Source organism: Vulpes lagopus, chromosome 5, assembly GCF_018345385.1.
Source record: "Vulpes lagopus strain Blue_001 chromosome 5, ASM1834538v1, whole genome shotgun sequence".
Classification (NCBI taxonomy): domain Eukaryota; kingdom Metazoa; phylum Chordata; class Mammalia; order Carnivora; family Canidae; genus Vulpes; species Vulpes lagopus.
The window spans coordinates 113,602,429-113,630,413 of record NC_054828.1 but is presented as its reverse complement, the minus strand read 5'-3'; the positions used below and the strand labels follow the sequence as shown (position 1 = coordinate 113,630,413).

General features: G+C 46.9%; 1 protein-coding gene across 2 annotated transcripts in view; it reads right to left on the bottom strand.

Moving 5' to 3' along the window:
* Positions 1–7,412: 7,412 nt before the first annotated feature.
* Positions 7,413–27,985, bottom strand: part of KIF3C (kinesin family member 3C) — a 38,164-nt gene continuing 17,591 nt past the window's right edge. Inside the window, exons 2-8 of one of the 2 annotated variants that reach the window (XM_041756920.1) lie at positions 25,440–25,541; positions 24,644–24,766; positions 23,873–23,991; positions 23,323–23,439; positions 10,538–10,646; positions 10,193–10,359; positions 7,413–9,904 (exon numbers count right to left, since the gene is read on the bottom strand). In XM_041756920.1, the coding sequence (XP_041612854.1) occupies positions 9,811–9,904; positions 10,193–10,359; positions 10,538–10,646; positions 23,323–23,439; positions 23,873–23,991; positions 24,644–24,766; positions 25,440–25,541 (831 nt within the window). In that variant the 3' untranslated portion in view covers positions 7,413–9,810. Of the gene's footprint in view, positions 9,905–10,186; positions 10,360–10,537; positions 10,647–23,322; positions 23,440–23,872; positions 23,992–24,643; positions 24,767–25,439; positions 25,542–27,985 lie in introns of both variants that reach the window. The other variant, XM_041756918.1, reaches the window with a different exon arrangement.

Genomic DNA, 27,985 nt, shown 5'->3' with positions numbered 1-27,985 from the left:
ATTTTATTTATTCATTCATGAGACACACACACAGAGGCAGAGGGAGAAGCAGGCTCCATGCAGGGAGCCCGATGTGGGACCCGATCCCAGGTCTCCAGGATCACACCCTGGGCCGAAGGCAGGCGCTAAACCGCTGAGCCACCCAGGCTGCCCTGGTTCTTTGTCTTAATAAAGGCTCTCCTCCTTTCCCCAAAATTGTATAAAGTCCAAATCCTGCAAACCTAGTCCCTGCTGTTCTGGCAGAGACACATCTGGACCTTACAGAGGCCATTATGAAAAGCGCAGAGTACAGGGCAGGGGCTCCTGGCTGGCTCAGTCGGTGGAGGATGCAACTCTTGATCTCAGGATTATGAGTTTGAGCCCCATGTTGGTTGTAAAGATTATTTAAAAATAAAAATAAAAAATAAAAAAAGAATACAAGGCATACCCTGTGAACAGAAACAGGGCCAATACATATAGTAGTACCATAATAAAATCCCTGATAATTAGTCACTCAGAGGGACACCTGCCCAGTTGGTTAAACAACTGCCTTTGGCTCAGGTCATGATCCGAGGATCCTGGGATTGAGCCCCGGGTCGGGCTCCCTGCTCAGCGGGGAATCTGCTTCTCCTTCTCACTCTGTCTCTCTCCCCTGCTCATGCTCTCTCTCTCTGTCTCTGTCTCTCTCTCTTTCTCATAAATAAATAAAATCTTTTAAAAAAATTAGTTACTCAGGGATGCCTGGGTGGCTCAATTGTTGAGCATCTGCCTTTGGCTCAGGGCATGATACCAGGTTCTGGGATCAAGTTACACATCGGGTTCCCTTCATGGAGGCCACTTCTCCCTCTGCCTGTATCTCTGCCTCTCTCTCTGGGTCTGTCATGAATGAATAAATAAAATCTTAAAAAAAAAATTTAGTCACTCAGAATAAAGACACAAATTTCCACCTTGAAGGTAGGTGTGACAAAGCTGTAGCCAATAGAATTATGTAAATTATGGATTCCCATAAAGGAACAGGTCATGCCTTCTACTTCTTTTCTCCCTTTCCAGGAACTGGAATGCAGATGTGATGATGAACATCTTGTTCCTGTGGACAAGGACAACACTCTAAAGATGTTGAGCCAACAATATGTAAGGAGTATAGGTCTCTAACCCCACAGAACAGCCCCATCAATCCCCAAACTAGCCTTGGTCCACTTATACCCATAATACTCTGTGAGAGAGTAATAGAAGTTTCTTTTTTTTTTTTTTTAAAAGATTTTATTTATTAATTCATGAGAGACACACACACACACACAGAGAGAGAGAGAGAGAGGCAGAGACACAAGCAGAGGAAGAAGCAGGCTCCATACAGGGAGCCTGACGTAGAACTCGATCCTGGGTTTCCAGGATCATGCCCTGGGTAGAAGGCAGTGCTAAACTCTGAGCTACCTGGGCTGCCCAGTTTCTATTTTTTTAAATTTAATTTAATTTATTAGTTTTTAAGTTTTTATTTATTCATTCATGAGAGACACACAGGGAGGCAGAGACATAGGCAGAGGGAGAAGCAAGCACCCAGGTGCCCCCAAAAGTTTCTATGTTAAGCCCCAGTTATTGTGGATTGCCATTAGGAACCTGATCTTAGGGCAGCCCCAGTGGCGCAGCGGTTTAGCGCCGCCTGCAGCCCAGGGCGTGATCCTGGAGACCCTGGATCGAGTCACGTCAGGCTCTCTGCGTGGAGCCTGCTTCTCCCTCTGCCTGTATCTCTAGCCCCTCTCTCTCTGTGTCTCTATGAATAAATAAATAAATAAAATCTTTTTTTAAAAAAGGAAGCTGATCTTATATCCCGATACAACCATAATAACAATCCTTTGTATTTATAGAGTTCTTTTGTCTTTATAAAACACTGTAGTGTCTCTTAGGATCAGTAACTGCTGGTGACGGGGTGGGGTGGGGAAAGGTCATCACTTTGACCTTTTCTGTGAGGATCCTGAGGTCCAGGATGTTGATGGACTTGCCTAGGAGCGTACAGGGGAGGCTCCCTGATATAGGGATCTCTCGGATGAGGATGAGCGCCAGGTGGAAGCCTGGTGACCGCACATGAAGCAGCCGCGTGGGTGAGGAGCTGGTGAGCATGCTGGCTTTTTGCTCTTAACATTCACACCTGACTATTTGTAACCCCCTAGAGTAGGGGCAGTGCACATTCTTTGTTTTCTTGTCTTCCTGTACTTTTCTCAATTTACTGCTGCACGTGGAAAGGAATGGAAAATAGGGGAGGGTTCCTGCTTTGCATATCACATATGTCTTGCCTCTTCCCTCTTCATTCCCTCCTTTCCTTAGGGATTCAGCTAAAAACCCATCAGGCATGGCTGTGCAGAGCAGGGGCCTGGGAAATGTTGGCACCCATGGGAGGAGGGCAACCTAGCACGGTGGCAGCCTTGCAGGGGTCAAGAAATTGGCCATGTACAAGGGAGGTGGGCAAATAAGTAAATACACTGAGGTTAAGGGGAGCCAGGTGTCTCAACCGTCAGGGAAAGGAGTTATAAATATGAAAAACAGGAATACCAAAAGGAGCTCTGAGATGCTGGGTCAAAATGGGAGGAATTGGTGTGGACTCAGGTAGGGTGCAAAGGTCAAGAATGAACTAAGTGGGGGCATCTGCTTGGCTCAGCCAGTGGAGCAACAAGGAGAAATCTAGGGAGGAGGGGAAGCCCACCCTCCCACTCAACAAAGCAAACAGCTGTGGGCCCCCTGAGGACTTGCTTGGGGCTGGCATGTGTGACTGTTGTGGATAAAGTGACTGACCCAGTGCATGCTGGATCAAGATACTGCTTTCCTCTGCATCTCACAGCTTGCCTGAGCTCTGTTGCTGCAGGTGAGAAGTCCGCAAAGAATCTTGTGAAGCAGCAAGTACAAAAGTATTTGCAGAAACTGTGGGTACCCTTGTGTATAATATATAAGCTAAGTGAGCCATATTTTTTCTTGCCTCTTCTGGATGTTCCTGCCTGGGTTCCCTGCATTCCCTTGGTTAATTGTCAGGGGTGAGTGGGGCCAAGGAGAAGAGAATCAAATCTGCCTCCTTGGATCCACACCCCATGTGGGGCTTCTCTAAGTTTGTAATAAATATAGGGCCTTTAGGGAAAGAGGCAAAAAAAAAAAAAAATCCTCTTGATCTCAGGATTATGAGTTTGAGCCCCATATTGGGTGTAGAGATTATGTAAATACATTTTAGAAACTTTAAAAAAAAAGAACGGACTAAGGAATTTTTCTAGATAGTAGACCAAAAAGACATAACAACTAAGTGCAACACATGGTCCTGGATTAATCCTTTTGTTATAAAATAATTCTTGGGACAGTTGGCAAAACTTGAATGGAGTCACTGGGTGAAGAGTATATGGGTGTTCTTGGGGTGCCTGGCTGTTTCAGTCGATGGAGCATGTGACTCCTGATCTCAGGGTTGTGAATTCGAGCTCTACATTGGGTGTAGAGATTATTTAAAAATAAAATCTTGGGGCACCTGGGTGGCTCAGTCGGTTGAGTGGCAGACTCTTGATTTCTGCTCAGGTCTTGATCCCACAGTCATAAATTCAAGCTCTGCATTGGGCTCCCACGCTTGGCATGGAGCCAACTTAAAAAAATTCTTAAAAAAAAAAAACACAAAACAAGACTATATGGGTACTCTTTTTTTTTTCTATGTGGGTATTCTTAGTGCAATTGTTGCAACTGTTCTGAGTTTCAAATTATTTTAAAACAATCAACACACAACAGAAAATATAAACAGTGTCAGACTAGTAAATCCATATGCCTTCCAGGTCCAATTCACATGCTAATAGTTTGTGTGACTTTGGGGAAATCACTGTCCTTTTCTGGGTCTGCTTTTCTTTACTGCCAAGTGGGAGCTTTGGATGTGAGCAAATAATCACTTCGGTTAGTGATTATTTGAGGTGGAGGTAGCTCCACCCTCTCCACCCAGTTGTGGAAGAAAAAATGATGCATGACTTAAGTCCAGGGGCTCCAAGAAACTTTGTGCCCTCCTCCTCTGCCGTCCTTGAGCGCAGGCCCAAGGCCCCATGCGCGGGCAGGTGCCGAAAGCCAGGCCCACCGGGACTTGGAATTGCAAATAGTAGACCCAGAGATTCTCACACTTTAGTGAGTATTCACTGCAATCACCTGGAGTGCTCATTTCAAATGCAAATTCCTGGCAAATCTCCCTAATACTGGCTTAAACCTGTAGGGGTTTGTCTGCTACCATTATTGTTCCTTTTTTAAAAAATATTTTATTTTTAAGTAATCTCTGTACCCAATGTGAGACCCAGCTTTACAACCCGAGATCCCGAGTTGCACTTTCCACCCACTGAGCCCGCCGAGCGCCCCTGTCCGTGTCATTCTAACCGGGAAGTGGGAGACCCAAGCTGGTGCAGCAGCTGCGCAGACTTCAGCAGGAACTTGCTCTCCAGTCTTCCACCCCATCAACCTTTACGTGTTGTGCTTGTTGCCTCAGGGTTGCAATACGATTGCTGCTCTTTGAACAAGCCTGACAGCTCCCACCCACGAAGTTTGCATTTGTTTTTCCCCTCCTGGAGGCCACTTCCTACCTCCAGAAATCCGCTCAGATGTCACCTTCTTAGTTAAGGCTTTAAAAAGGGCAACTCCTCCCACCCTGCCCCAACCATCTGGGAACTCCCCATTTCTCCCTTCTTTGCTTTATTTTTCTCCTTCAGTGTCTCCTCCCCAACCTGGAGTGGAAGCACCAGGAGGGCAGGGGCTTCTGTTTATTCCAGTTTATTCTGTTGAAGGCTGTATTCCCAGCAGAAGAATGCCTGGACCGAACACACGGGTAACAGGTGCTCAGTAAATAGTTGTTCAATGAGAGAATGCACTCCCAGGAGGGACATCTGAGTTTTAGAAAGGAAGAAGAAAGGGGAAGAGGAAAAACGGGTGATGTCTCTATCAGGAAAGCAAAAACATTTCTAGAAATTCCTTTTTTTAAAAATTTTTACTTATTTATTCATGAGAGACCCAGAGAGAGAGAGAGAGGGAGAGACATAGGCAAAGGGAGAAGCAAAGGGAGAAGCAGGCTCCTCAAGGGGAGCCCAATGTGGGATTCAATCCCAAGACCCCAGGATCATGCCCTGAGCCAAAGGCAGATACACAACCACTGAGCCACCCAGGCGTGCCATTTCTAGAAATTCCTAACCGACTTCCATTTACGTTTGCTTGGCCAAAACCACATCACATGGCCACCTGTTGCTACAGGGGAATCTAGGAAGATGAGTGTTTTTAGTTGGGTACACTGATCTCCTTGAACCATTTCTGTAAATAAGGAAGAAAGGAAGAATGAATAACGGAAAGGCAACCTATAGTGTGTGTCTTGTGGATCTATCCTCACCCTAATGAAGTAGAATGTCTGAGGGTGTTAATTTTGGTGCCGGTGAACCTTGGATCATGCTGTAAGAAAACTTTCTGAAGCCATCCTGGATGATGGGTGTCCTGGTCATGGACATCTGTTTTATCGGCTGTGCAGAGCACACTCCATTCCCCACTGCTACCCCCACCATCTTTCTGGAAAAAATTCTTTATTTCCACCCCTCCTCCATACACATGGTTACAGCAGTAGAACTTTTGGAGGTCTTGTTCATATATCATGTTTCCACCCACCTGACCCAAACCACTGAATTGGAATCACATTCCCATGAATTTGGCACTAGGACTGAGATTCTAAGTCTCTCCGGATGACTGCATCGTGTAAACAGAGAGCTGCTGGCAGACGTAATTTCTGCATCAAGAACTGCAGCAGCTGAGGCAAGAGCACGGACCCCACACAGAAAGAAATTTGGTGAAAGAGAGAGGGTCTTTGCAGTGTTTGAATCCCCAATGCTAGATGATTCCTGAGGACCAGTTCTATACTTGCCCTTGGGGCCCAAGGCATGCTTTTCTTTTTTCTTTTTATTTCATTTTATTATTTTATTTTATTATTTATTCATGAGAGGCACAGAGAGGCAGAGACAGACAGGGAGAAGCAGGCTTCTTGTGGGAAGCCCAATGTGGGACTCGATCCCAGGACCTCAGGATCATGACCTGAACCAAAGGCAGATGCTCAACCACTGAGCCACCCAGGCATCCCCATGGCATGATTTTCTGGGTCCTTATTTCATTCAGGCCAGCTTAAATGAATCTCTAGTAGTGGCCAAGAGTTCTAATGAACACACAGCCCACCCTCTGGAGATCAGGTGCCCAGCCTCGGAGGAAGAAGTGGAACATGGCAGCTTATTTATCAACAAGAGACCTGGGCAAAGGGAGAGAGTTCCTACCGTCTGGCTGTTTTGTGAAGCTCTAGAAAACCACCTATGTCAGCCATACAGGTGATCCTGCTGCTAAAAGGAGAAATGAGCGGTTTTAAAAATAGGACCTCTACGTTCAGGTTTAGAAGATTTGGTTTTATTTCCAACCACTGTCCTCCTGTCCCTGGCTCTCACTACTTCTAAAACCATACAGGGTGCTCATCAGTTTTCCTGAGGTACAGATGGGCTTGAGGTGTGGCACAGAAGGGAAAAAAATACGGGCTTTTGAGTGTGGAAATCCAGCCACATTGCTAACCAACACGTCTTTAGCCACGTTAGCTAATTTTCCTAAATCTTGTCTGTAAACTAGTGACAATAACTTCCACACGGGAGGATTAGGGGAGTGTGTGCATGTAAAGTACTTAACACGACACCTGGCAAATCTCAAACAGCAGAGCCATGCCAGTCCTGGCACTCTGGGCTGGCGCAGGGCACAAAGGTACAGAGCCCCACCAGGAGAACTGCCAGTGCCAAATCAACAGGCTCACTGCTGAGTTGTGTGCACCAGGCCAACCACAGTGCAGCCCTGGGAGTCAGGGGCTTTGTGTTTGTTTGTTAGCAGCAACTACTTTTCATTTCCCCTAAGAACTCCATCCTGCGGGGAACCAATAGCCAGGATCAGGAGGGGAGGGAAAGAAGCTCTGGGAAGAGAGCCTGATGGCACGTTAGCCTTTAAACTATTTTAATTCAGCGCTCACCATATGCCAGGCACATCTATGTGCTTTGGACACATTACTACCCGCTTTCATCTCTCCTGGCTGATCAATGGGGGAGCAGAGCTGTCAAATGATATTGACAGCTAATCTGGACATCTAGGCTGTTCTGACATCTGCTAATAGCTCAGAATTAACCAAGTGGGGACTCTTCACCCAGAACATGAACAGCTGTTGCCATGGCTCTGGCACAGACTTCAGGCTAGAGCCTGGGACCTGCCTCAACCCTGCTGGACAGATGAGTCCCTTTTAAGCAACCCGTTCTTCCCCAAGATGCTGGTAACTGCAGCTGAGCTCCAAATACTCTCAAACCCCTCTTGGAAAAACAAGGAAGAAAGAAGGGAGAAAATGCAAAAGCGAATATAAGGAAGAACAAAGGGAAGAGAAGGCAGGCAATCAATTCTGTGACGATACTCATTCCTTTATTATCGACTGTTAATTTGAACAGGGCTGGGCTGCAGGCTGCCGGCAGCACCAAGCTGCAGGTGCATTTCAGCTCAACAGAGAGGCCTCATCTGAAGCCAAGGAGACAGAGGGTAATGTTTTTTATATATATTTATATATTACATATGTCCTGTATAGTCATATGTATAGAGTAACAAGAATGGGCCACTGCATTAACTGTTGTCCTAAATAAAGACCATAGCAACAGACATGGAAATTTGGTCCTCATCAAGGCCCTTACTTTGTCAATCAAATGTTTGATACATCAAAAGGGAAAGAAGAGAGACTGAGAGATCCAACCACCCCAGTGGCCCTGTTCCCAGCATATGTTACACCGAGTGTAGAGTGTCCTCTGTGGAAGTAAACACACACACAAACACACACACACATACACACGTACACAAAACCGCAGGCAGGAGCTCCTCCTCCGACACACCTCGGGCCCAGCCCTCAGACTGGGGGTGGTGAAATTGGGTATTTTGTGCTCTAAGACTGTGAGGGTCAAGCGACCAGATGATGCAGAGTTGATGTGTCCAAGTGATGAATGGGGGTGACGCGTGCTGTTCATCCACAAACAAGAAAGGTCAGCGGGAAAGGCTGCTCAATGTAGGCAGGGAGTCGCCCTGTGTCCCGGCCACCTGGGGGATTTCTACACATGATTCCTGTCCCGGACACAGCCAAACCTCTGATCTGAATCCTAAGTCTCAAATAATCTCTTGGGCTCTGATGAAAAATGCTACTTCCTTGAAGGACAGGAGCAAATGGCAATTGAGTTGTCCAACCATCCAATCCAGTAACTATGGCAGAAATGACAGCAACACTGAATTAAACCAAACCATAGCTCGGTCCTCAGAGCACAACTTGAACCGTGCAGGAAGCGTTCACTTCCAGATGGAAAGAGAAGAACCAGGTAATCAGCCCCTACCCCCACTCCCACCTCCCACTCATCCAATTCAAGCAGCTCAGTCAGTTTCATGCTTTTCTCCCAATGACTAGAATCCTTATATTCTGGGAACAAGAGACTCCCACTCTTAGGACATTTTGAAATCCTAAACCACTTGTTTCTTTCATGATTACTTCTTCACTCCTCTACCAAAATACACACTTAAAAAGGTAAATCAATAAAAATCTCTCTCTCTTTCTCTCTCTCTCTCTTTCTTTTTCTTTTGGTAGAAATTGACTTATTACTTGAGATACCTGGAGACATCTTGGGATGTCACAGAGGGAGGTGCGGAGTACTTCCCTTGGGACCAGAGTTTGCACAATGCTGGAGAAAGGATCAATTTTCAACAAAATAGTGCTCAACAAATGCGATGTGGAACAGGAGTAATAGGCAAAGCTGGCAGATTGTGCCTAGGTCTCTGACTCCTGTGCTAAACGAAGGGGAAACAGCAGATTCCGATACCTTTGTGTAGCCACGGGGAGAATGACATTGATTCCTCCCACCATGACCTGGGTGGGATCCAAGCAGCTGCCAAGGAAAATGACCAAAGCAGGAAGGAGCAGTGTCTCCAAAATGGGGAGTTGGCTTGATCGCTTGTTAGCCCAAGTTACTTCTCCGAGGGGACAGAAACGAAGGGACTCAGAGAAGGGACTTCCTTAGATGACTGTCCGTGTTGTCTCCATTGCTGTTTCGTTTTTTGCAGGTCCTAAGCAGGCAGCAACTGGTCGGTTCACAGTTCCCATCCAAAGGTTGGGAAGGTGGCCAGGAGCAGAGTTTGGGTAAGCCATGAGTTCTTGCCAAAGCCGAAGAGCATGGGCTGTGTCGGTGAGGTCATGTAAGTCCTTGAAAAGGAGCCCAAGAGGCCAAAAGAGGTTGTCTGAGGTCCAGAAAGCAGAGTGCGGGGCTCTTTTTGCTGGGAGCATAGGCCCAACACTGTCAGGACATCTCCTGTCCTTTGTGGACAGCTAGCATTTTATCTAGTCCCAGAAAGTGCTTTGGCACTGCTCACCGTCAGCACAGGAGATGGATTACAGAGTGAGACAGGTAGAAAAAGTACTCTGTTCTCAGGCACTGGCTACCTTCCCTTCTGGGAGCAGCTGACGGGGAGGAGCTGGAGGCCTGACATGGGGGTGTTTAAGTCAGAAGGAAAGGAAGGAGGCTATGCAGTGACCACGGCAGGCTCAGGCGAGGGCATCTCCCCCCCACGGCTGAGCTCCACAAATAAATAACATTAATTAAATAAAGGAGGCTGAGAAAAGCAGGCAGATGCATGGTCTGCCAGATTCTCACCCCCTCACACATACGCACACGCACATGCACACACACGCACACACTGAGCGTCAGGTGAGATGATCCAGGGTTGGCTCCCCATCCCAGGAGGCTCTTGGGTAGGCAGCCTGACTGAAGGTGGTCACTCATGGTCTAGCACTGTTGTAGGGCGCAGAGCAGCGGAGGCCAGTGAGGCATGTGTGGTAGAGGGTGGAGGCCGCTGAGGACTCTGACACCTGCAGAGGGTAGGGATGAGGTGGGTGAGTGGGGAGGTTGGTAGACAGCAGGAAACAGAAAAGCAAGGACTTGCCTTTCCCCCATCCTGTGGCTATAGGAACCCCTCCCTGATGATCCCAGTTATTACCCTCCCTAAGGCCTCACAGGTACAACCAAAACCTCAACCAGCCCATAGGGTCTCCATGCCTCAACCACCCCATAGAGTCTCTGTGCCTCAACTGGCCCATAGAGTCTCCCTGCCTCCTAAGTCCCTTGCCCACTCTGACCACAGTGGCACTGACCAGGACCTGGACTTTCGAACTTTAGATGTAGAGGGTCTTTCCAGAAAGCTGTCCAACCGCATGAGCCTCTCCATGTGTAGTGCACGGGGGTCTTGTTCTTGGTCCTGAGAGAATTCCATCTCAAAGACAGCTGGAGGGGACACATCCAACTCCAGAAACATTATGTTTTCAGCCTGTGGTGGGAACATCAGATAGACATGAGCAGGGGCTCTGATGATTCTTATCTCTTAGGCGCTCAGTAAATATTGGGCATAGCAAAGGTGATGAGATAGGTAGAGCAAGCAGAGATTATGAGCATCACCTCCCTTGGGCTCTCGCTCCTTCCCCTCCTTCTACTTCCCAGCTTCTTACCCTGTACCTGGGGTGGGACCCCATTGCCATAGCAACCCGAGCATACTGGCTGATAGGCCTCTTGTAGCCCACGGCAGATGTTGGCCGCTTCTTCATTTGGCTGTTATTGCTGTGGAGAAGAGACTATATTAGAGCGGATTTCTTTTGAAGATGGAGAAAATGATATCATGAAGAATTACGTATCATTCAAAGTAGGCAGGAGGCTCTGCAGACCCTGGTTCACAGGAATTTCCTTTTCATTGTTCTGATAGAGCTGGAGAACTAAAAACTATCATAACACAAGGGAACATGTATTCCTTTACTTTTGTTTTTTCCACTGTTTCTCCCCCACAGTAAAAAGGTTTGATTAAGGCTGAAATAAAGAAAGGAAATCCAATCTTCTTTTAGCTTTCAGATTCATATGCTGATTCCACACACTATGCAAAATCATTGATAATTAGTGGTTCTGCTTTTCGCATTCTTCTTATTTTGTTAGCACATGCACAAAAAATGATTAAAAATCAGGCTTGAAATGCAAGGATCCCAAAATAGCCTAAACAATCCTGAAAAAGAACAAAGTTGGAGGGCTTGCATGTCCCAGTTTCAGAACTTAATACAAAGCCTACAGTAATCAAGACTGTGTGGTACTAGCATAAGGACAGAAATATAGATCAATGGAGTGGAATTGAGAGTCTAGAAATAAATCTTTATATTTACAATCAGTTGATCTTCTATATAGATACCAAAAACACTTAATGGGGAATGAACAGTCTCTTCAACAAATGGTACTGAGACAATTAATTGGATATCCACAGGCAAAAAAAAAATGAAGTTGGATCCTTACCTTGTATCATATATAAAAATTAACTCAAAACAGATCACAGGCTTACCTGTAAGAGCTAAAACTATAAAACTCTTAGAATGACAGAAGTAAATCTTCATGACCCTAGATCAGGTCTCTTGGATATGATATCAAAAGCTAAAGCAACCAAAGAAAAAATAGATAAACAGGATTTCACTGAAACTAAAAACTTTTGGGGCCCCTGATTACTTAGTTGGTTAAGTGTCCAACTCTTGATTTTGGCTGAAGTCATGAACTTCAGGTCTCAAGATTGAGCCCTTCATTGGGCTCCACACTCAGTGTGGAGTCTGCTTAAGATTCTCTTTCCCTCACCCTCTGCCCCTCCCCCTGCTTGCACTCTCTCCCTTTCTCTCTCTAAATAAATAAATAAAATATTTTTTAAAAGTTTGTGCTTCAAAGGACATCAAAAAGAAAGTCCAAAGATGGGATCCTTGGGTGGCTCAGTGGTTTAGTGCCTGCTTTTGGCCCAGGGCGTGATCCTGGAGTCCCGGGATTGAGTCCCACATCGGGGTCCTTGCATGGAGCCTGCTTCTCCCTCTGCCTGTGTCTCTGCCTCTCTCTGTGTGTGTGTCTCTTGTGAATAAATAAATAAAATCTTAAAAAAAAAAAAAAAAAGAAAGTGCAAAGTTAATCTAGAAAGTGGAAGAGTTTATTTGCAAGTCACATATGTGATAAGGGACTTGTATCTCAAATATATAAAGAACTCTCACAGGGGATGCCTGGGTGGCTTAGCAGTTGAGCATCTGCCTTCGGCTCAGGGCATGATCCTGGAGACCTGGGATGGAGTCCCACATCGGGCTCCCTGCATGGAGCCTGCTTCTCTACCTCTCTCTCTCTGTCTCTCATGAATAAATAAATAAAAAATCTTAAAAAAAAAAATAACTTTCAACAATCAACAATCAAAAGACAGGGGATCCCTGGGTGGCGCAGCGGTTTGGCACCTGCCTTTGGCCCAGGGCGCGATCCTGGAGACCCGGGATCGAATCCCACGTCGGGCTCCCGGTGCATGGGGCCTGCTTCTCCCTCTGCCTGTGTCTCTGCCTCTCTCTCTCTCTCTCTCTCTGTATGACTATCATAAATAAATAATAAAATAAAAAAAAAATTAAAAAAAAAAAAAAAAAACAATCAAAAGACAAACAACCCAATTTAAAAATGGATGAAGGATCTGAATAGACATTTCCCCAAAGAACATATTATACAAATGGGCAATAAGCACTTGAAAGATGTTCAACATCTTTACCAAAATGTATCTCAAAACCACAATGAGATACCACTTCACATCTACTAGGATGACTATAATCAAAGAAGACAGATGTTGGTGAGGATATAGAGAAATTGGAACTTTCATACATTGTTGGAGGGAATGGTTTGGCCAAGTTGAAAAGAGTTTATCAGTTCTTCAAAAAGTTAATAAATAATAGAGTTATCATATTACCCAGCATCTCCACTACTCAATATATAGTCAAGAGAATCAAAAACATATGCCAAGGTAAAAGTTGTACATGAACGTTCATAGTAGCATTATTCCTAATAGCCGAAAAGTAGAAACAATGCCCATCAACTAATAAATGAATAAATATGTCATATTCAAAAAATGGAATATTATTCAGCAATAAAAAGGTAAAAAGGAATTTAGTACTGATAAATGCTACAACATGGATGGGCCCTGAAAATATTTTGCTAAGTGAAAGAGAGACATAAAAGACTTATTGTATGATTCCATTTATATGAAGTATCTAGAAGAGGCAAATCCATAGAGACAAAAGGTAGAGTGGTGATTGCCCCAAGCTAGAGGCATTGGGGAGAGTGAGGAGGGACTGCTAATGGGTTGGGGCTTTCTTTTTGGAGTGATAAAAATGTTCTGGAATTAGACAGTGGTGTCTATACAACTTTGTGAACATACTAACATCCACTGAACTATACACTTTTACTGTTGAATTTTATAATGTGAACTACGTGTCAATAAAATTAATTAAAAAAAAACAACTCAGGTGTGGCTCTTAAAAAGTGCATATGCTTTTTTTTTTTTTTTTTTTTTTAAGTGCATATGCTTTGACCCAAACTCCCACTTCTAGAAATTTCCCTAAGGAAATAATCAGAGATGGGGACATTTACATGCAGGGATGTTTGCTGCAAAATCACTTACAATTGTAAAGCACTATAAACAACCCAGATGTGCAAGGATAGGAACCAAAGTATTAGCTGTGTGAATATGATGCAGTTGTTAAAATCATGTAGTTCCATGTCACATGAAAAGATTACCACGATACAAAAAAAAAAAAAGCAAATAAAAGGATGAAGATTCTCTTTGTTTTTAAAGAGAGGGAGAAAGGAAGGTGGGGAGGGGCAGAGAGAGAGGAAGAGAGATAAACTCAAGCGGGCTCTACACCCAGAGTGGAGCCCCAAGTGGGGCTGATCTCATGACCCTGAGATCATGATCTGAGCCAAAATCAAGAGTTTGGATGCTTAGCTACCGAGGCACCCCACTTTTTTTAAAAAAAAGATTTTATTTATTTATTCATGAGACACACAGAGAGAGAGGCAGAGACACAGGCAGAGGGAGAAGCAGGCTCCGTGGAGGGAGCCCGACGTCCCGTGTCTCCAGGATCACGCCATGGGCTGAAGGCAGCGCTAAACCACTGAGCCACCCAGGCTGCCCTGTTTTGTTTTTAAAGAAATGTGTATGGATGTGTGTATATGCTTAGAAAAAAGTCTGGGTATTCAACAAAATGTAAATAGTTATTGTCTTTGGATGGTGTGATTAAAGGTGACTTTTGTCATCTTTATGCCCTTCTGCAAAACCTTAACTTTTTTATAATAAAAATGTATTACTTTATATCTAATTATCTCGGACATTTAGTGAAGTACAGAAAATAATATATATATGTACACCTACCATTTGGCCTTGTCAAATCATCTGTGTAACATTTTGTTATGCTTACTCTAAATCTTTTTTTAAGAAATAAACTGTAGGGGCACCTGGGTGGCTCAGATGGTTAAGCATCTGCCCCTGGCTCAGGTCATGATCCCAGGGTCCTGGGATGGAGCCACACATTGGGCTCCCTGCTCAGCGGGGAGCCTGCTTCTCCCTTTCCCTCTGTCTGCCCCCGCCCCCTGCTTGTGCTCTCTTGCGCTCTCTCTCAAATAAATAAATAAAATCTAAAAAAAAAAAAAAAAAAAAAGATCTAAAATGTAAAAAAGCTGACTAGCTTTTAAGACTCCTCTCTCTTCCTCCCCAGAGTTACTCTCTTGAATCTGGTGCTAAGCAATGCAGTGCATGTTTTTATCATTATTTATGTATGTGGATATACATAAACAATATACATGGGTATCTGTATGCCTGTTTCTAAAATCTGAACAGTGGGTGTACATGCTGCATTTTTGTGTGTTCAACAAACCTTTTTTTTTTTTTTTAAGATTTTATGTATTCATGAGAGACAGAGAGAGAGAGAGAGAGAGAGAGGCAAAGACACAGGCAGAGGGAGAAGTATGCTCCGTGCAGGGAGCCCAATGTGGGACTCCCAGGATCCCAGGATCACACCCTGGGCTGAAGGCAGGCACTAAACCACTGAGCCACCCAGGGATCCCCAACAAACATTTTTTTTTTTAGATTTATCCATGTATATCTAGATCAGATTATTAAAGTTTACTTATATTGACTATCTTAAAGGTTGCGATATAACATCATATATATGTGTATAAATATATAATATTCTCTTGTTGATGGACATCTAGGTTGATTCCTTTTTTGTTTGTTTTTTACAATATTTAATTTATTTATTTGAAAGAGTGAGTGAGAGAGAGCGCATAAGCTTTAGGAGAGGGAGAAGAAGGAGCAGACTCCCCAAGGAGTAGGGAGCCTAATGTGGGGCTTGATCCCAGGACCTGGGGATCATGACTTGAGCTGAAGGCAGATACTTAACTGACTGAACCACCCAGGTGCCCCGACTGTGAACATTTCTGTACAGGTATCTTCAAGTACATATTCAACAGTTCCCCTGGAGTATATACCCAGGAATGGAATGGTTCCATGGGAGCGTATATGCATTTTCCACTTTACTAGATATTGCCAAATTGCTTTTCAAAATGGTCATACCTATGAAAGCTTCCAATGAGGGACCCCCTGGGTGGTTCAGCGGTTTGGTGCCTGCCTTCAGCCTAGGCTGTGATCCTGGAGTCCTGGGATTGAGTCCCGCATTGGGCTCCCTACATGGAGCCCGCTTCTCCCTCTGCCTGTGTCTCTGTCTCTCTGTGTCTCTCATGAATAAATAAATAAAATCTTAAAAAAAAAAAAAAAAGACAGAAAGCTTCCAATGCTCTCTATCCTAGCCACCTCACAATATGACAGACTTCTTATTTCCAGCAGTTTGGTGGGTGTGGGGTATTAACCTTTATTATTCAAAACAAACAAAGACAGGAAAGAAATCAAGAAAGTATTTCCATTAAAACAAAATAATACAAGTTTTGGAGTAAGACATAGCTGAGTTTGAATGTGGGCTCTGCCCCTGAAAGCTTCGTTACCTTGGGAGGTGGCTTAATACCTGAGACTCAGCTATCTCCTGCCTGCCACCCACAACTGCTGAGATTAAGCAAGATAAGCCCTTAGCACAGCTCACAGCAGAGGCTCAACACATGGCAGCTGTGATGATTATTTAGTCTCAATCCATCTTGCTAATTTCAAGCAGGGATACAAAGGAGCAATGAAAAAAAAAAAAAAAAGCCAAAAGGCAGACAGAAGACAGAAGAAACAGGCCAAGTAATTCATAGACAGGACATCCTGTCCTTGTCCAGTAGAACAAGCAGTGTAGGAGCTGACTGCAACAAGGCCTGCCTTCTGCGGCAGAGTAAGGAGAAGGGACATTCTTGTGGTTCATTTTATCAAGCGTATAAAAGAGGGCCAGAGCCTACCTAGGGAGTCCCTTCTGACCTCACTTTATGGATAAAAGCAGAGAATGATGAAATCATAGGAGCCCCAGCTCCCTCTGTGGCTGTGTGGCCCCAGGCGGGGGGCGGGGGGGGGGGCCGGGGGAGGGGGTTGGGGAGCAGCGAGGCTGTGGATGTGTGCAGCAGCAGCTCCATGACGGCTCAAGGGCAGAGGACAAAAATTGGTAACATAACCCCTTATCGTGTATGAGGTGCGTCAACACATCCCATTTGAATTTTGCAACAACCTCCGGAGGTGTAGTCAAGGGCAGGCCAGGAGCCCCAAGGCTCAGGCAAGCAAAATGCCTTTTGTGCCTATGGTTGAACAATGAAGGAAGACACTGGGAACTGGACCTTCCCAAATACTCTTTTTAGGATGCTGTACTGTCTCTCAGAGAACCCGGGAACAGGCTGGGGCTGGGAGCGTCTTGAAGGCTGTGAGCTCTGGGAATAGGACAGGGGGACAGGGTTGGGCAAGCAGAGCAGTGTGGATCACTGAGAATTGGCAGCCTGACCCAATAAAGACGCCAGGGCTATTCTGGGTGGCATGCGGGAAGAAGGGGTTGGGGGAGGGGAGTCTGTAACTGGGACACCAAACGTCCCATCTATTCCCTCTTCTGCCCCAGGCCTACTTTCCATGATTGATCCCTCTTAATAAAGCAGGTTGTGGTTGACAGACTGGAGCAGGGGCCTGCCTCTGCATGTGGCCGCCCCTCCCAGCAGAGACCCACAATAACTACCTGCCCAGTAGATCCTAGGAATTGTCATATGACCCCTCCTCTATATGACTATTACTATCCCAGTATTTTTTTCCCCTTAATATTAAAAAGTTATCTCTCAGCTCTGTCTTAGGGGCTGACCCCAATCTCATGATCAGCTGTCGTATCTCCTTCTTTTCCTCTTCTTTGGTGCTGAAAATCAGAATCCAACATCATAGGGTGAGTTTTCCTTTAAGGTCTTTCCCAATCATCTGCCACAGCAAATCTGACTTGTCTCTGCGATCTGGTCCCTCTGTCCCCGCAGGTCACCCTGAAGCATTCTCCTGTATGTCTACTTACTTTTTTTTTAGAGAGAGAGAAAGCACGAGGGAGGAGCAGATGGAGAGGGAGAGAGAAAATCCTCGAGCAGACTCCCTGCTGAGGGTAGAGTGAGCTGGATCCCAGAACCTTGAGATCATGACCTGAGCAGAAATCCAGAGTCAGATGCTTAACCGACTGAGCACCCAGGCGTCCCTCTGCTTACTCTACTCTTTCCCTCAAAGCAGCCCTACCTGCCTGGGGGCAGCTGGAATTTCTCCCTGTTTTAGATCCAACTCAGTTGTCACAGATCTGTGAATAAAGCTAGGGACTCAACCCAGAGCTGAGAATGTTCTTACTGGGGTCAACTTTGCCTGTATAATGAAACAAGTTTATCTATCTTTTTTTTTTTAAAGATTTTATTTATTTATTTATTTATTTATTTATTTATTTATTTATTTATGATAGACACACACACACACAGAGGCAGAGGCAGAGAGAGAGGCAGAGAGAGAAGCAGGCTCCATGCAGGGAGCCCGACGTGGGACTCGATCCCTGGTCTCCAGGATTGTGCCCTGGGCCAAAGGCAGGCGCTAAACCACTGTGCCACCCAGGGATCCCCAAGTTTATCTATCTTGATTCTATTTAGAGCAAGGAATGCTCCCTCTCTAAACTTGGAGATAGCTTGAATTAAAAAAAAAGAATCTGAGACAAAAACAGTAAACCAAACTGCCCTTTTCCGGCACTTCTATGGGATGAAGGCAAATTGGCTTCTCTTGCATCCCTGTAATTATAATATTGGCTCATTAGTATGATTGCAACCATTCATTGATCATCTCCTCTGTGGCCTGGAGCCTCCCACGCATTATCCCGTTTCAACCTCCATAATCCTGCAGGGTACATTTACTATCCCACATTACAGGTGAAGAAATTTGTGGGGTGCCTGAGTGGTTCAGTCAGTTAAGTGTCTGCCTTTGGCTCAGGTCATGATCCCGGGGTCCTAAGACAGAGCCCCACATCGGGCTTCCTGCTCAGTGAGGAGTCTGTTCCTCCCTCTTTTTCTCTGCTTCTCCCCCACTTGTGCTCTCTTTCTTGCTCACTCTCTCTCAAATAAATAAAATCTTAAAAAAAAAAAAATACAGGTGAAGAAATTTGGGTTCAGTGAGGTTAAAAAGCTTTCCAGGGCAGCCCAGGTGGCTCAACAGTTTAGCACGGCCTTCAGCCCAGGGTGTGATCCTGGAGCACCGGGATAGAGTCCCACATCGGGTTGCCTGCATGGAGCCTGCTTCTCCCTCTACCTGTGTCTCTGCCTCTCTGTGTCTCTGTGTCTTTCATGAATAAATAAATAAAATCTTAAAAACAAAACAACTTTTTCCAGAAGTGCCTGAGTGGCTCAGTCGGTTAAGTGGCCAACTCTTGATTTTGGCTCAGGTCATGATCTCAGGGTCTTAGATTTTTTTTTTTTAATTTTTATTTATTTATGATAGTCACAGAGAGAGAGAGAGAGAGGCAGAGACATAGGCAGAGGGAGAAGCAGGCTCCATGCACCGGGAGCCTGATGTGGGATTCGATCCCGGGTCTCCAGGATCGCGCCCTGGGCCAAAGGCAGGCGCCAAACCGCTGCACCACCCAGGGATCCCGATCTCAGGGTCTTAGGATTGAGCCAACAGTAGGGTCCATGCTCAGTGGAGAATCTGCTTGTCCCTCTGCCCCCAACCCCCATCCCACCACTCATGCTCTCTCTCTTAAATAAATAAATCAAATCTTAAAGAAAAACAAAACCCTTTTACAGGCCACAAGTAAATGGCAGAGCAGGGACTAGAATTCAGAATGTTCTAAATACAAAGTCCAGTGTCTTTCTACTGCACCACGATGCCTCTGAAAAGAATCTAGGGGGGATCCCTGGGTGGCTCAGCGGCTAAAGTTACAAAAAGAATGTTGTGAACTATAGACCAATGGCTATAGACATTGTCAAATATTAACCCCTAGAAGACAATTTTGTCTAAATACAATGAAAAATAAAGACTATTATGAGAAACTAAAAATAAAAGGTTATATTTGTAGAGTAGTTTTTGCTGGGGCTGGTTGCAAACTGGTCTTTCTTTTAATAAGATTTTATTTATTTATTTCAGAGACAGAGAGCAAGAGTGGGGGGTGAGGGGGAGGAGCAGATAGGCTAAGTAGGGAGCCCAGTGTGGGGCTCAACCCCAGGATCATGACCTGAGCCAAAGACAGACACTTAACCTACTGAGCCAACCAGGTGCCCCACAAAAATGGATTTTCAAAGTGATTTTAATACAAAAATTGTTTGTGATGGTATAAGGCCTGTGTGTGTATCAACTAGTTGTGTCACAGAGATAGCAGAGGAAAAAAAAGGGGTAGCCTTCCAAAATAAGGATATGGACGTATTTCAAGAATTGCCCGGCAGGGCGCCTGGGTGGCTCTTGGTTTCAGCTCAGGTCAGGATCTCATGGTTGTTAAGACCAAGCCCTGTATAAGGGCTCTGCATGGGGCCTGGAGCCTGCTTAAGATTCTCTCTCTCTCTCTCTCCCTCTGCCCCTTGCATGCTATCCCTCTCTCTCTGAAACAAAACAAAACAGAACAAAACACCTCCATGCAGGCTGAGGGGCAACTCTGTTCAAGTTGCATATGTAGGAATTGATTCTTACCAGAAAGTTCTGGAAAAGAAAATACTACTAGGTAAGCCCCAGTGAGAAGTTTTTGAAAAATTATCAGTTTTCAGGCTTTCTGGTGGCAAGGAAAACACTGAAACTTTCTTTGCATTACCTTCCTTTAGAAAGATGGATTGGAAGGAGGAGTAAGACTTAATGGGAGAGAAGATGTGGGAAAAGCCTCACAGGCAACTAAGCTCTCATGCCCTGCCCACAACCATTGCCGGGGGTTTTCCAAGGCACACAAAGAGCATGTCAAGGGTACAGATTCACCTTTAAAGCAGAAGAGACAGGAGACGAGGGGCTAGGAAAGTCAACAGTGAAGCAGTAAGCAAAGATTCCTATCTCGATTTTGGAGGATTTCTTTCTTTTTAATAGTTATGATTCTTATTCTTAAAAATGATTTAAAGTACTATTTTAAGATAGCTGTTTTAATTTTATTGAATTTCATTTATTTCTTTTTTTTAAGATTTTATTTATTTATTCATGAGGACACACACAGAAAGAGGCAGAGACATAGGCAGAGGGAGAAGCAGGCTCCATGCAGGGAGCCCGATGTGGGACTCGATCCCAGGTTTCCAGGACCACGCCCTGGGCGGAAGGTGGCGCCAAAGCACTGACCCACCTGGGCTGCCCCATTTATTTCTTTTTAAAAGATTTTATTTATTTATTTATTTGAGAGAGAGAGAGCAGCAGAGGGAGGAGAAGCAGATTCCCTGCTGAGTGAAGAGCCCTACTTGGGGCTTGATCCCAGGACCCTGAGATCATGACCTGAGCTGAAGGCAGCTGCTTAACCAACCAACCACCTAGGTGCCCCACCTGTTTTAATTTAAAAAATCTGTGAATGATTTTTTGGTGTATGCCAACTATTCAGAGAAATGAATAAACTGAAGCACGAAACTACAAATCTCCAATCAAGATCCCTTCTCAAAAAAAAAAAAGATCCCTTCTCAGTTCCAGATTAAAGGAGAACCATGAGGCATTGCCTTTAAATGCCATGCACCAACTCAGGTCAAGAGGAGGGAAGTTGCCCTCAGGGACACTATTGGGATAACTGACTCAACCTGAATATTGCCTATATAATAGTACTGTGTCTATATAAGATTTTCTGAATTTGATCATTGTATTATAGCTATGGAAGAGAATGTCCTCATTCTTAGAAAATGCAGGTAAAGGATCAAAATATCTGCAACTTAATCTCAAATGGTTAGGCGATGGGGAATTAATAAAGCAGGGTGTGGTGGGGCAGCCCAGGTGGCTCAGTGGTTTGGTGCCGCCTTCAGCCCAGGGCCTGATCCTGGAGACCCAGGATTGAGTCCCACGTCAGGCTCCCTGCATGGAGCCTGCCTCTCTCTCTCTGTCTCTCATGAATTAAAAAAAAAAAAAAAGCAGGGTGTGGCAAAACATCAATATCCAGTGAGTTGTGATGAAGGGTATATGGGAATTCTTTGCACTGTTCTTGAAATGCTTATTTTTTTAAATAAAAAGTTAAAAAAACACATGCCTTCTTAGAGCCTCTCATCCCATCTCTATCTAATGTAAAGAAATTCCTTCACCTGCAAAGTTTTGTTGTTTTTTTTTTTCAAAAATTTTATTTTTGGGATGCCTGGGTGGCTCAGCAGTTGAGTATCTGCCTTTAGTTCAGGGTGTGATCCCAGAGTTCTGGGATCAAGTCCCACATCAGGCTTCTTGCATGGAGCCTGGTTCTCTCTCTCCGTGTCTCTGCCTCTCTCTGTGTGTCTCCGATGAATAAATAAATAAAATCTTTAAAAAAATTATTTTGGGGGGGCACCTGGTTGGCTCAGTGTGTTATGTGGCTGACTTCAGCTCAGGTCATGATTTCAGGGTCCTGGGATTGAGCTCTGAATTCAGCAGGGAGTCTGCTTCCTCTCTCTCTCTCCCTCTGCCCCTCACCCCACCTGTGCGCTCTCAAATAAATAAATAAAATCTTTAAAAAAAATTTTTTTAAAAAGATTTTATTATTCATTCATGAGAGACATACAGAGAGAGAGAGAGGCAGAGACACAGGCAGAGGGAGAAGCAGGCTCCATGCAGGAAGCCTGATGTGGGACATGATCCTAGGTCTCCAGGATCAGGCCCTGGGCTGAAGGTGGCGCTAAACTGCTCAGCCACCTGGGCTGCCCTAAAAAAATTTTTTTAAAGTAATCTCTATACCCAACATGGGTTGGACCCACCACCCCAAGATCAAGGTCAAGAGTCACACACTCTACCGGCTGAGCCAGCCAGGCACCCTCACAAAATTTCAATTGAAGAACTTTTCTGAGTACAAAATCAATAACCTTAACAGACCAGAAGCCTCACCAGCATCTCCCTCCAGCAGAGGGCACTAGAATAATGGCTTTCAAGCCTGGCTTCCCTTGCAGAATCACCTGGAAGCTTGTACTAAAGTTCAAAGTGACATCATTGAAAAGTCCTCTACTCGTGAACTTGCCACTTACATAGTGTCAGCTTGGGCAGGGTCAGCCTTTTGACTAAGTAGGCATCTGATGCTCCAGGGAGAAGCCACAGACCCACCCAGCTTTGGGGAGAACCTTGCACTATCTCGGCCTTAATATTCCTAAGATAGAGAGAGCAAAGAAGCTCCAGGGAAGTGCTTTGGTATCCAGCCTCCTGGACACCTCTGTAGCCAGATTTTTCAATTCAGGGGCAGCGGTTCCGCTGATGGAGGCAGTCCCTCTGCTGGGTTTGAGTATCGTCTCATTCTCCGTGGCCACCAGCAGAGGGAGCTACACGCCCAGCCAGTGGATGCAAACTATACCCACGCACGAGGCTCTATGGAAACAGGTGGAAATGCTGAATCACCACCAATGCTCAATCACCAGCTCAATGCTGAGCTGTGCGAGGTTATAAAGACGGGGCCAACGTCCGTCATTTCCCCCAGGCCGATCGCTTCCCTGCGTTCCTGACTGCACCGTGCGCTGGCTGCGTCTGATACCCTCTGTCCGTAGGGTCCTGTATACAGAGCCCAACACAGTCAGGCAATATGAACTATTGTTGCTGGGTTTGGCACCCGACAAATGAATATTCACCAGAGGGACCAAACGTTGATCATTTACTGGGGTTGCCAAAATGCTGAGTGCTCTTCCCCTCCGTAGGTCCCCCAAGGGCACCTGAGACACTTCATTTTGGGGAGAACACCCTTCTTTCACGAAGACCTATGTCAGCTCCTGAGAAGCCCATCTCCATCCGCATCTTCCATACCTGTCTCCAAATCCACAGAAACCTCTGACTCCCCGCAGGCCCCTGGCCACCCTCCAACCTGGGGTGGGCTGGCAGGTGCGCAGGGCCCAGACCAGGTGGTGAGAGACTCACACTCCAGCGGGCACGAGTGGCTGGAACTTCCACTGCTCCTCCTCACAGTCCAGGAAAAGGCGGTTCATGATCTTGTTCTTCTCCTCGGGGGGGATGAAGTTCTCGATGATCAGGTACCTGGGAGCAGGAATGAGGCAGAGATGGGAACTGGGGGGTGACGGACCACACGACCACATGCGTTGAAGGTTGAAGCAAGAAGCAAAGAGGCAGAGGGAGCAGAGGTGATGGGAAAACCAGAAAGTTGGAAGAGAGGGTCCCTACAGCAATCTCAGAACTTGAAATCACTGCTTCCAGTGCAAAGACGGTAGACTCAGGGCCTTAGGGGTTACTCTTGGCTGCACCCAGCCCCCAGCATGCACCTTGGAGGATTCATCATTACAGCAGAACAGAGGAAGGAGAAGGAAACAGACACATTCTATTTCTAAGGGACATGGACTCCTCAGGGAGTAGATGGGTGGAATGAGGCCTGAAGGAAGGAAGTAAGTCCCCCAGGGATTGGCCAGGTAGTGAGGGATGGCAGTGAGGACCAGGAGTGGGGGGGGGGCCCTACTTGAGCTTGAGCTCCCGAGTCTGCTCATTCTGCGCCTCCTCCAGGTCCTGCCGCACGCGGATGTACTCGTCATGCTGGTCCTGGATCTCTGCCTTCACAGCCTGCAGCTTGGCGTAGAGCTGCACGGGGACAGGCACTGCTCAGAGGCAACACAGCATGGCGGGGAGGCCCCTGTCCCTCAGCCTGGCTCCCCACTCTGCAGGCTCAGGCTCCAGCAGCTGAGTCCAGGGGGAGAGGCCCACCCAGTCTGAATCTCCCTCCTGCCCCCCTGTCCGTCCTACGCTGGGGGGCCAGTTACCTGCCCCCTCTCTGCTGCTGTCAGCACTGTGGCCTGTTCACACTGAAAGGGACCTGAGAGATCTTTAGTCCCAACACCCTCTTTCTAGAGAAGAGGTAACTCAGGCATGTGGTTGCTCACAGTTACACAGCTAGCGACAGGAAGAGTCAGAATCAGGACCCAAGTACAGAACGGCTGGTGCAAGGCTCAGAGAGGGATGGGGGCCTGAGCCACTTTGGAAGGTGACCTATCCTACTCCTGTCTCTCCAGGGGCTCTCAAAAATGGGGGTGTGGAGGGCACAGAGCTTGCTGTCCTGCTCCTGACCCACCAAGAGGTAATCTGTCCCTGGAAACTGCCATGTGGCTGGGCCTCTGCCTGGCCTGCTCTGGGTTCAGCAACCCTCTGGGTTCTCCAGGTTCGTCCCAGAATCCAGGCCCCATGAGGCTGCCCCGCCACGTCATCTCACCTTCCCTGCCCCGCCACGTCATCTCACCTTCTTGAGTTTCTTGGTTTTGACCTCCACCTCCTGCTGCAGGGACGTGTAGGTACCCCGGAGCTCCATGGTCTCCTCATCGCGGAGCATCATCTCCTGCTGCATTTCCCGTTCACGGCGTTTCTAGGCCGAGGCAAGGCACAGGGGCTCAGTGGTGCAGTGTGTACTGGGGAGGGCCAAGGGAGCTCAGGGGACAAGTTCACTCTGCCTATCATGGGATCTCACTCCACTGTGGCTACAGATGCTGGGAAGAAGAAGAGAGTGTCCTATACCCCATGGCCCCTGGAGCCTCTCTGGACCTTCTTAGCTCATATGGCCATGTCTTTGCCAGGCACTGCCCCCTGTGGATGGAGACCCCAGCCCTAACAGCTGGCACATTGTGGGAGTGTCAAGCCGACATAGATTCCCATCATCCTGACTTCCCAGCAGCCTCACCCTCTCCCCATGTGGTATCACAGATGACTGGTAGGACGAACAAATTGTGATTCTTGAAGATTTAGGACATAATCATACCGTTGGCAAAGAACTGACACCCTTGTGGAATGCCCAAGGACTAATACCAGGCGCCCTGTAGGGGCTGACACCATGGAGAGCCACCATTTCTCTTACCCATCAGCTGGCAGCGCCCCTGGCCCACTCCTGGGCTGGTGGACCCCTGGGATCCAGGGCTGTATGTCTTAGATTCTTAGCACTGGATTCCAGGGAGCTTGAATCCATGATGGCTCACTGCCCTGTGCCCTCCAGACTAGACATCAAGGCCATGCACTCCCACGAGACCGGAAGCCCCCAGCCCTACCTGCTCGGCAATCTCTTGCCTCTTCAGTTCCAACATCTTCTGCTGCTCATTGGTATGATCCATGATGTTCCTGCCTCCAATAAGCAGCTTGCTCTCCATGGCCTGGGGACACGGAAGGGTTAAGGGATGGGCTTTTCAAAGTATGGCCGCCAGCTTGAGATGTTTGGCTTCCCTGCTCTGTGGTCCTTCCAGGAGTGGACAAAAAATGTACCACTGATGGGGCCTCATGGACCTCCCCGAGGACAAAGTTTCCCCTCCAGCCTCCTGGGCTCCAGCCCAAGGCTCTCATTGTCGATAAGACCATTCATTAGGTGAGGCAAAGAGAGGGCATCCCATGGGGAATATAGGCAACTGATCTGTTTGCTTTGGATACAGATGGAAGGTTGGTTCACCATGCCTAGGAGGGGTGTGCAGGAGGCTTTTGAATCCTAGCACTCAGCTCCCACCTAGTGTTCAAGAGTGGGGAGCAGAGATATGGTCACCAGGCAGACCAACTCTTTAGCTAACTGGCCCCCAACCCAAGAAGGCTCTCAACACAGGTGTCATCTCCAGCTGACATGCAAAGCAGAAGACAAGCCAAAGGGAGAAGACTGTAGGACTAAGGGGCAATATGAGGTCCCAGAAACAGTGTGAACTTTGGAGATAGCCAGAAAGATCTGGGTTGCACTAAATGCAAGGGCAAGGCCAACACTATCTCCATCCTCACCCTAAGAGAAAGCTACTATTACTCTTCCCTCTTAACAAATGAAGAAATTGAGAGTAACTGGTGTAAGGTCCTGCAGCTGGTTAACAAAGAGTGAGATCTGAACCCACCACCCCTGGTCCCGCCCTGCGAGCCCCTATGCTGCGTGAAAGCCCTCAGCCCAGTGCTTGGCACAGACACGCCATAGGGGCTAGTTGAATATGGGGCTTAACTGGTAATGGATTTGTATAAGCTGGGTAAATTGTGACTACATAAAATGCATTTTCACTCTTGCTAATCAGAGGGTGCTGCCCCAGGGAACTCCAGCTGTCCTCTGATTTCATTGCAGGCTTCCCGGAAGGTTGAAATCACCTTGAGCCACCAGAAGATACTGGCTGCCTCCCCACTAGAATTTTTCCCAGTGGAACCAGCTGACCTGCTTGAGGGCTGTCAAAGCAGGGGGTGCTGTACAATGTGGGGGCAGGGGGCCCCTGTGCTATCTGGGAGAGCCCCATCACTGGGGACAGAGCAGGACAGTCAAAGGTTGGGCCGTGCGAGGATGCCCTTGGACACTGAGCAAAACAGGCCAGTCAGAGCGGCCCTCACTGCCTCAGAGGCCAAGGGCAGAGCTGCTGCAGAGCCAAGGGCCCTTGACAGCTGCCTGTCCTCACTGGCCACACCACTGCCACCTGCTGTGCTTGTGCCTCCCCCAGGCCTTGCTCCGGGTTATGGTCTCACCATCCAGCTCACCCCCATATCACAAGCCTGAACTCATTCTAGACTCTTCCTTCTCACTCAAGGCCAGCACCCGAACTGTCCTTTGAGTGAATGATTCCTTACATATTGTGCCCTATGCACCTTACCTCCTGCATCCCAGGCCTCGCCCTGCATGCATCTCATGTCTCCCCTTCCTTGGGCCAGGCATCAATCCCATCAAGTCGGCCTTCTTGTTAGGGCTCATATCATTCCCGCCTTTCCATCCACATAGCACCTGCTGACCTCACTGAGATCCTCATGATTCACCTGAATTCTTGTCATCAGCTCCCTCCTGCCTCAGCTTCCCCTTCCATTCATCTATCTCCACATGCCACCTGGGGGCATTTACCAGAAACACAAGTCAGAATGTGCCTCTCCCCTGCTTACAAAGTATTCAACAGACCTCCATACCTTGCAGGATAGAACCCAAAGTCTGCAGCAGTGCCATACCCTGTGGCCTGGTCCAGCCTCCCAGCCTCCTCTTACTGCTTACTCCCCACATGTGCTCTGCACCCCAGCCCTGCCAAAAGAATAGCAGCTTCTGGCATGTGCTGTGCCTTTTCACAACACTGGGCTTCTTTTCCCACTCCACATCTACCTAGAAAACCATTCCTTAGCCTGCGAGACCCAGCTTGAGCATCTTGGGATGGGTTCTCTGATTCCCTCAAATCTGTACCTTTCCTCCTTTGGGCCTCCTCAAGAACCAGGGCACATTCCTATTATTTTCCCATCATGGACCATTATTGCTTACATCTTGTCTCCCCTATGAGCTCCTTCAGGGCAGAATCATGTCCTACTCCGATCTCAGGGTCTCATGGCTTAGCACAGTGCTTGGCACACAGTAAGTGCTCAATAAATGTTTGATAAGCTGAAATGAATCCCTGGAGTAGCCCCAGAGTGGGGTCCAAGTCCTTTTCCTGGGCTCTCTTATGCAGAATAGAACTAATCCTTTATCTAAGTTTCTCCTCCTTCAACTGACCAACACACTCACTGTTGCAGGACAAAGGGCAGAGCAGCAGGTCTGAGCACCTGGGAAACCTGGGAGGAGGGAGGGGAGGGTGTGAAGAGGGAAGCAGGAACCAAAGCAGCAGCTCTCTCATACTTGGAG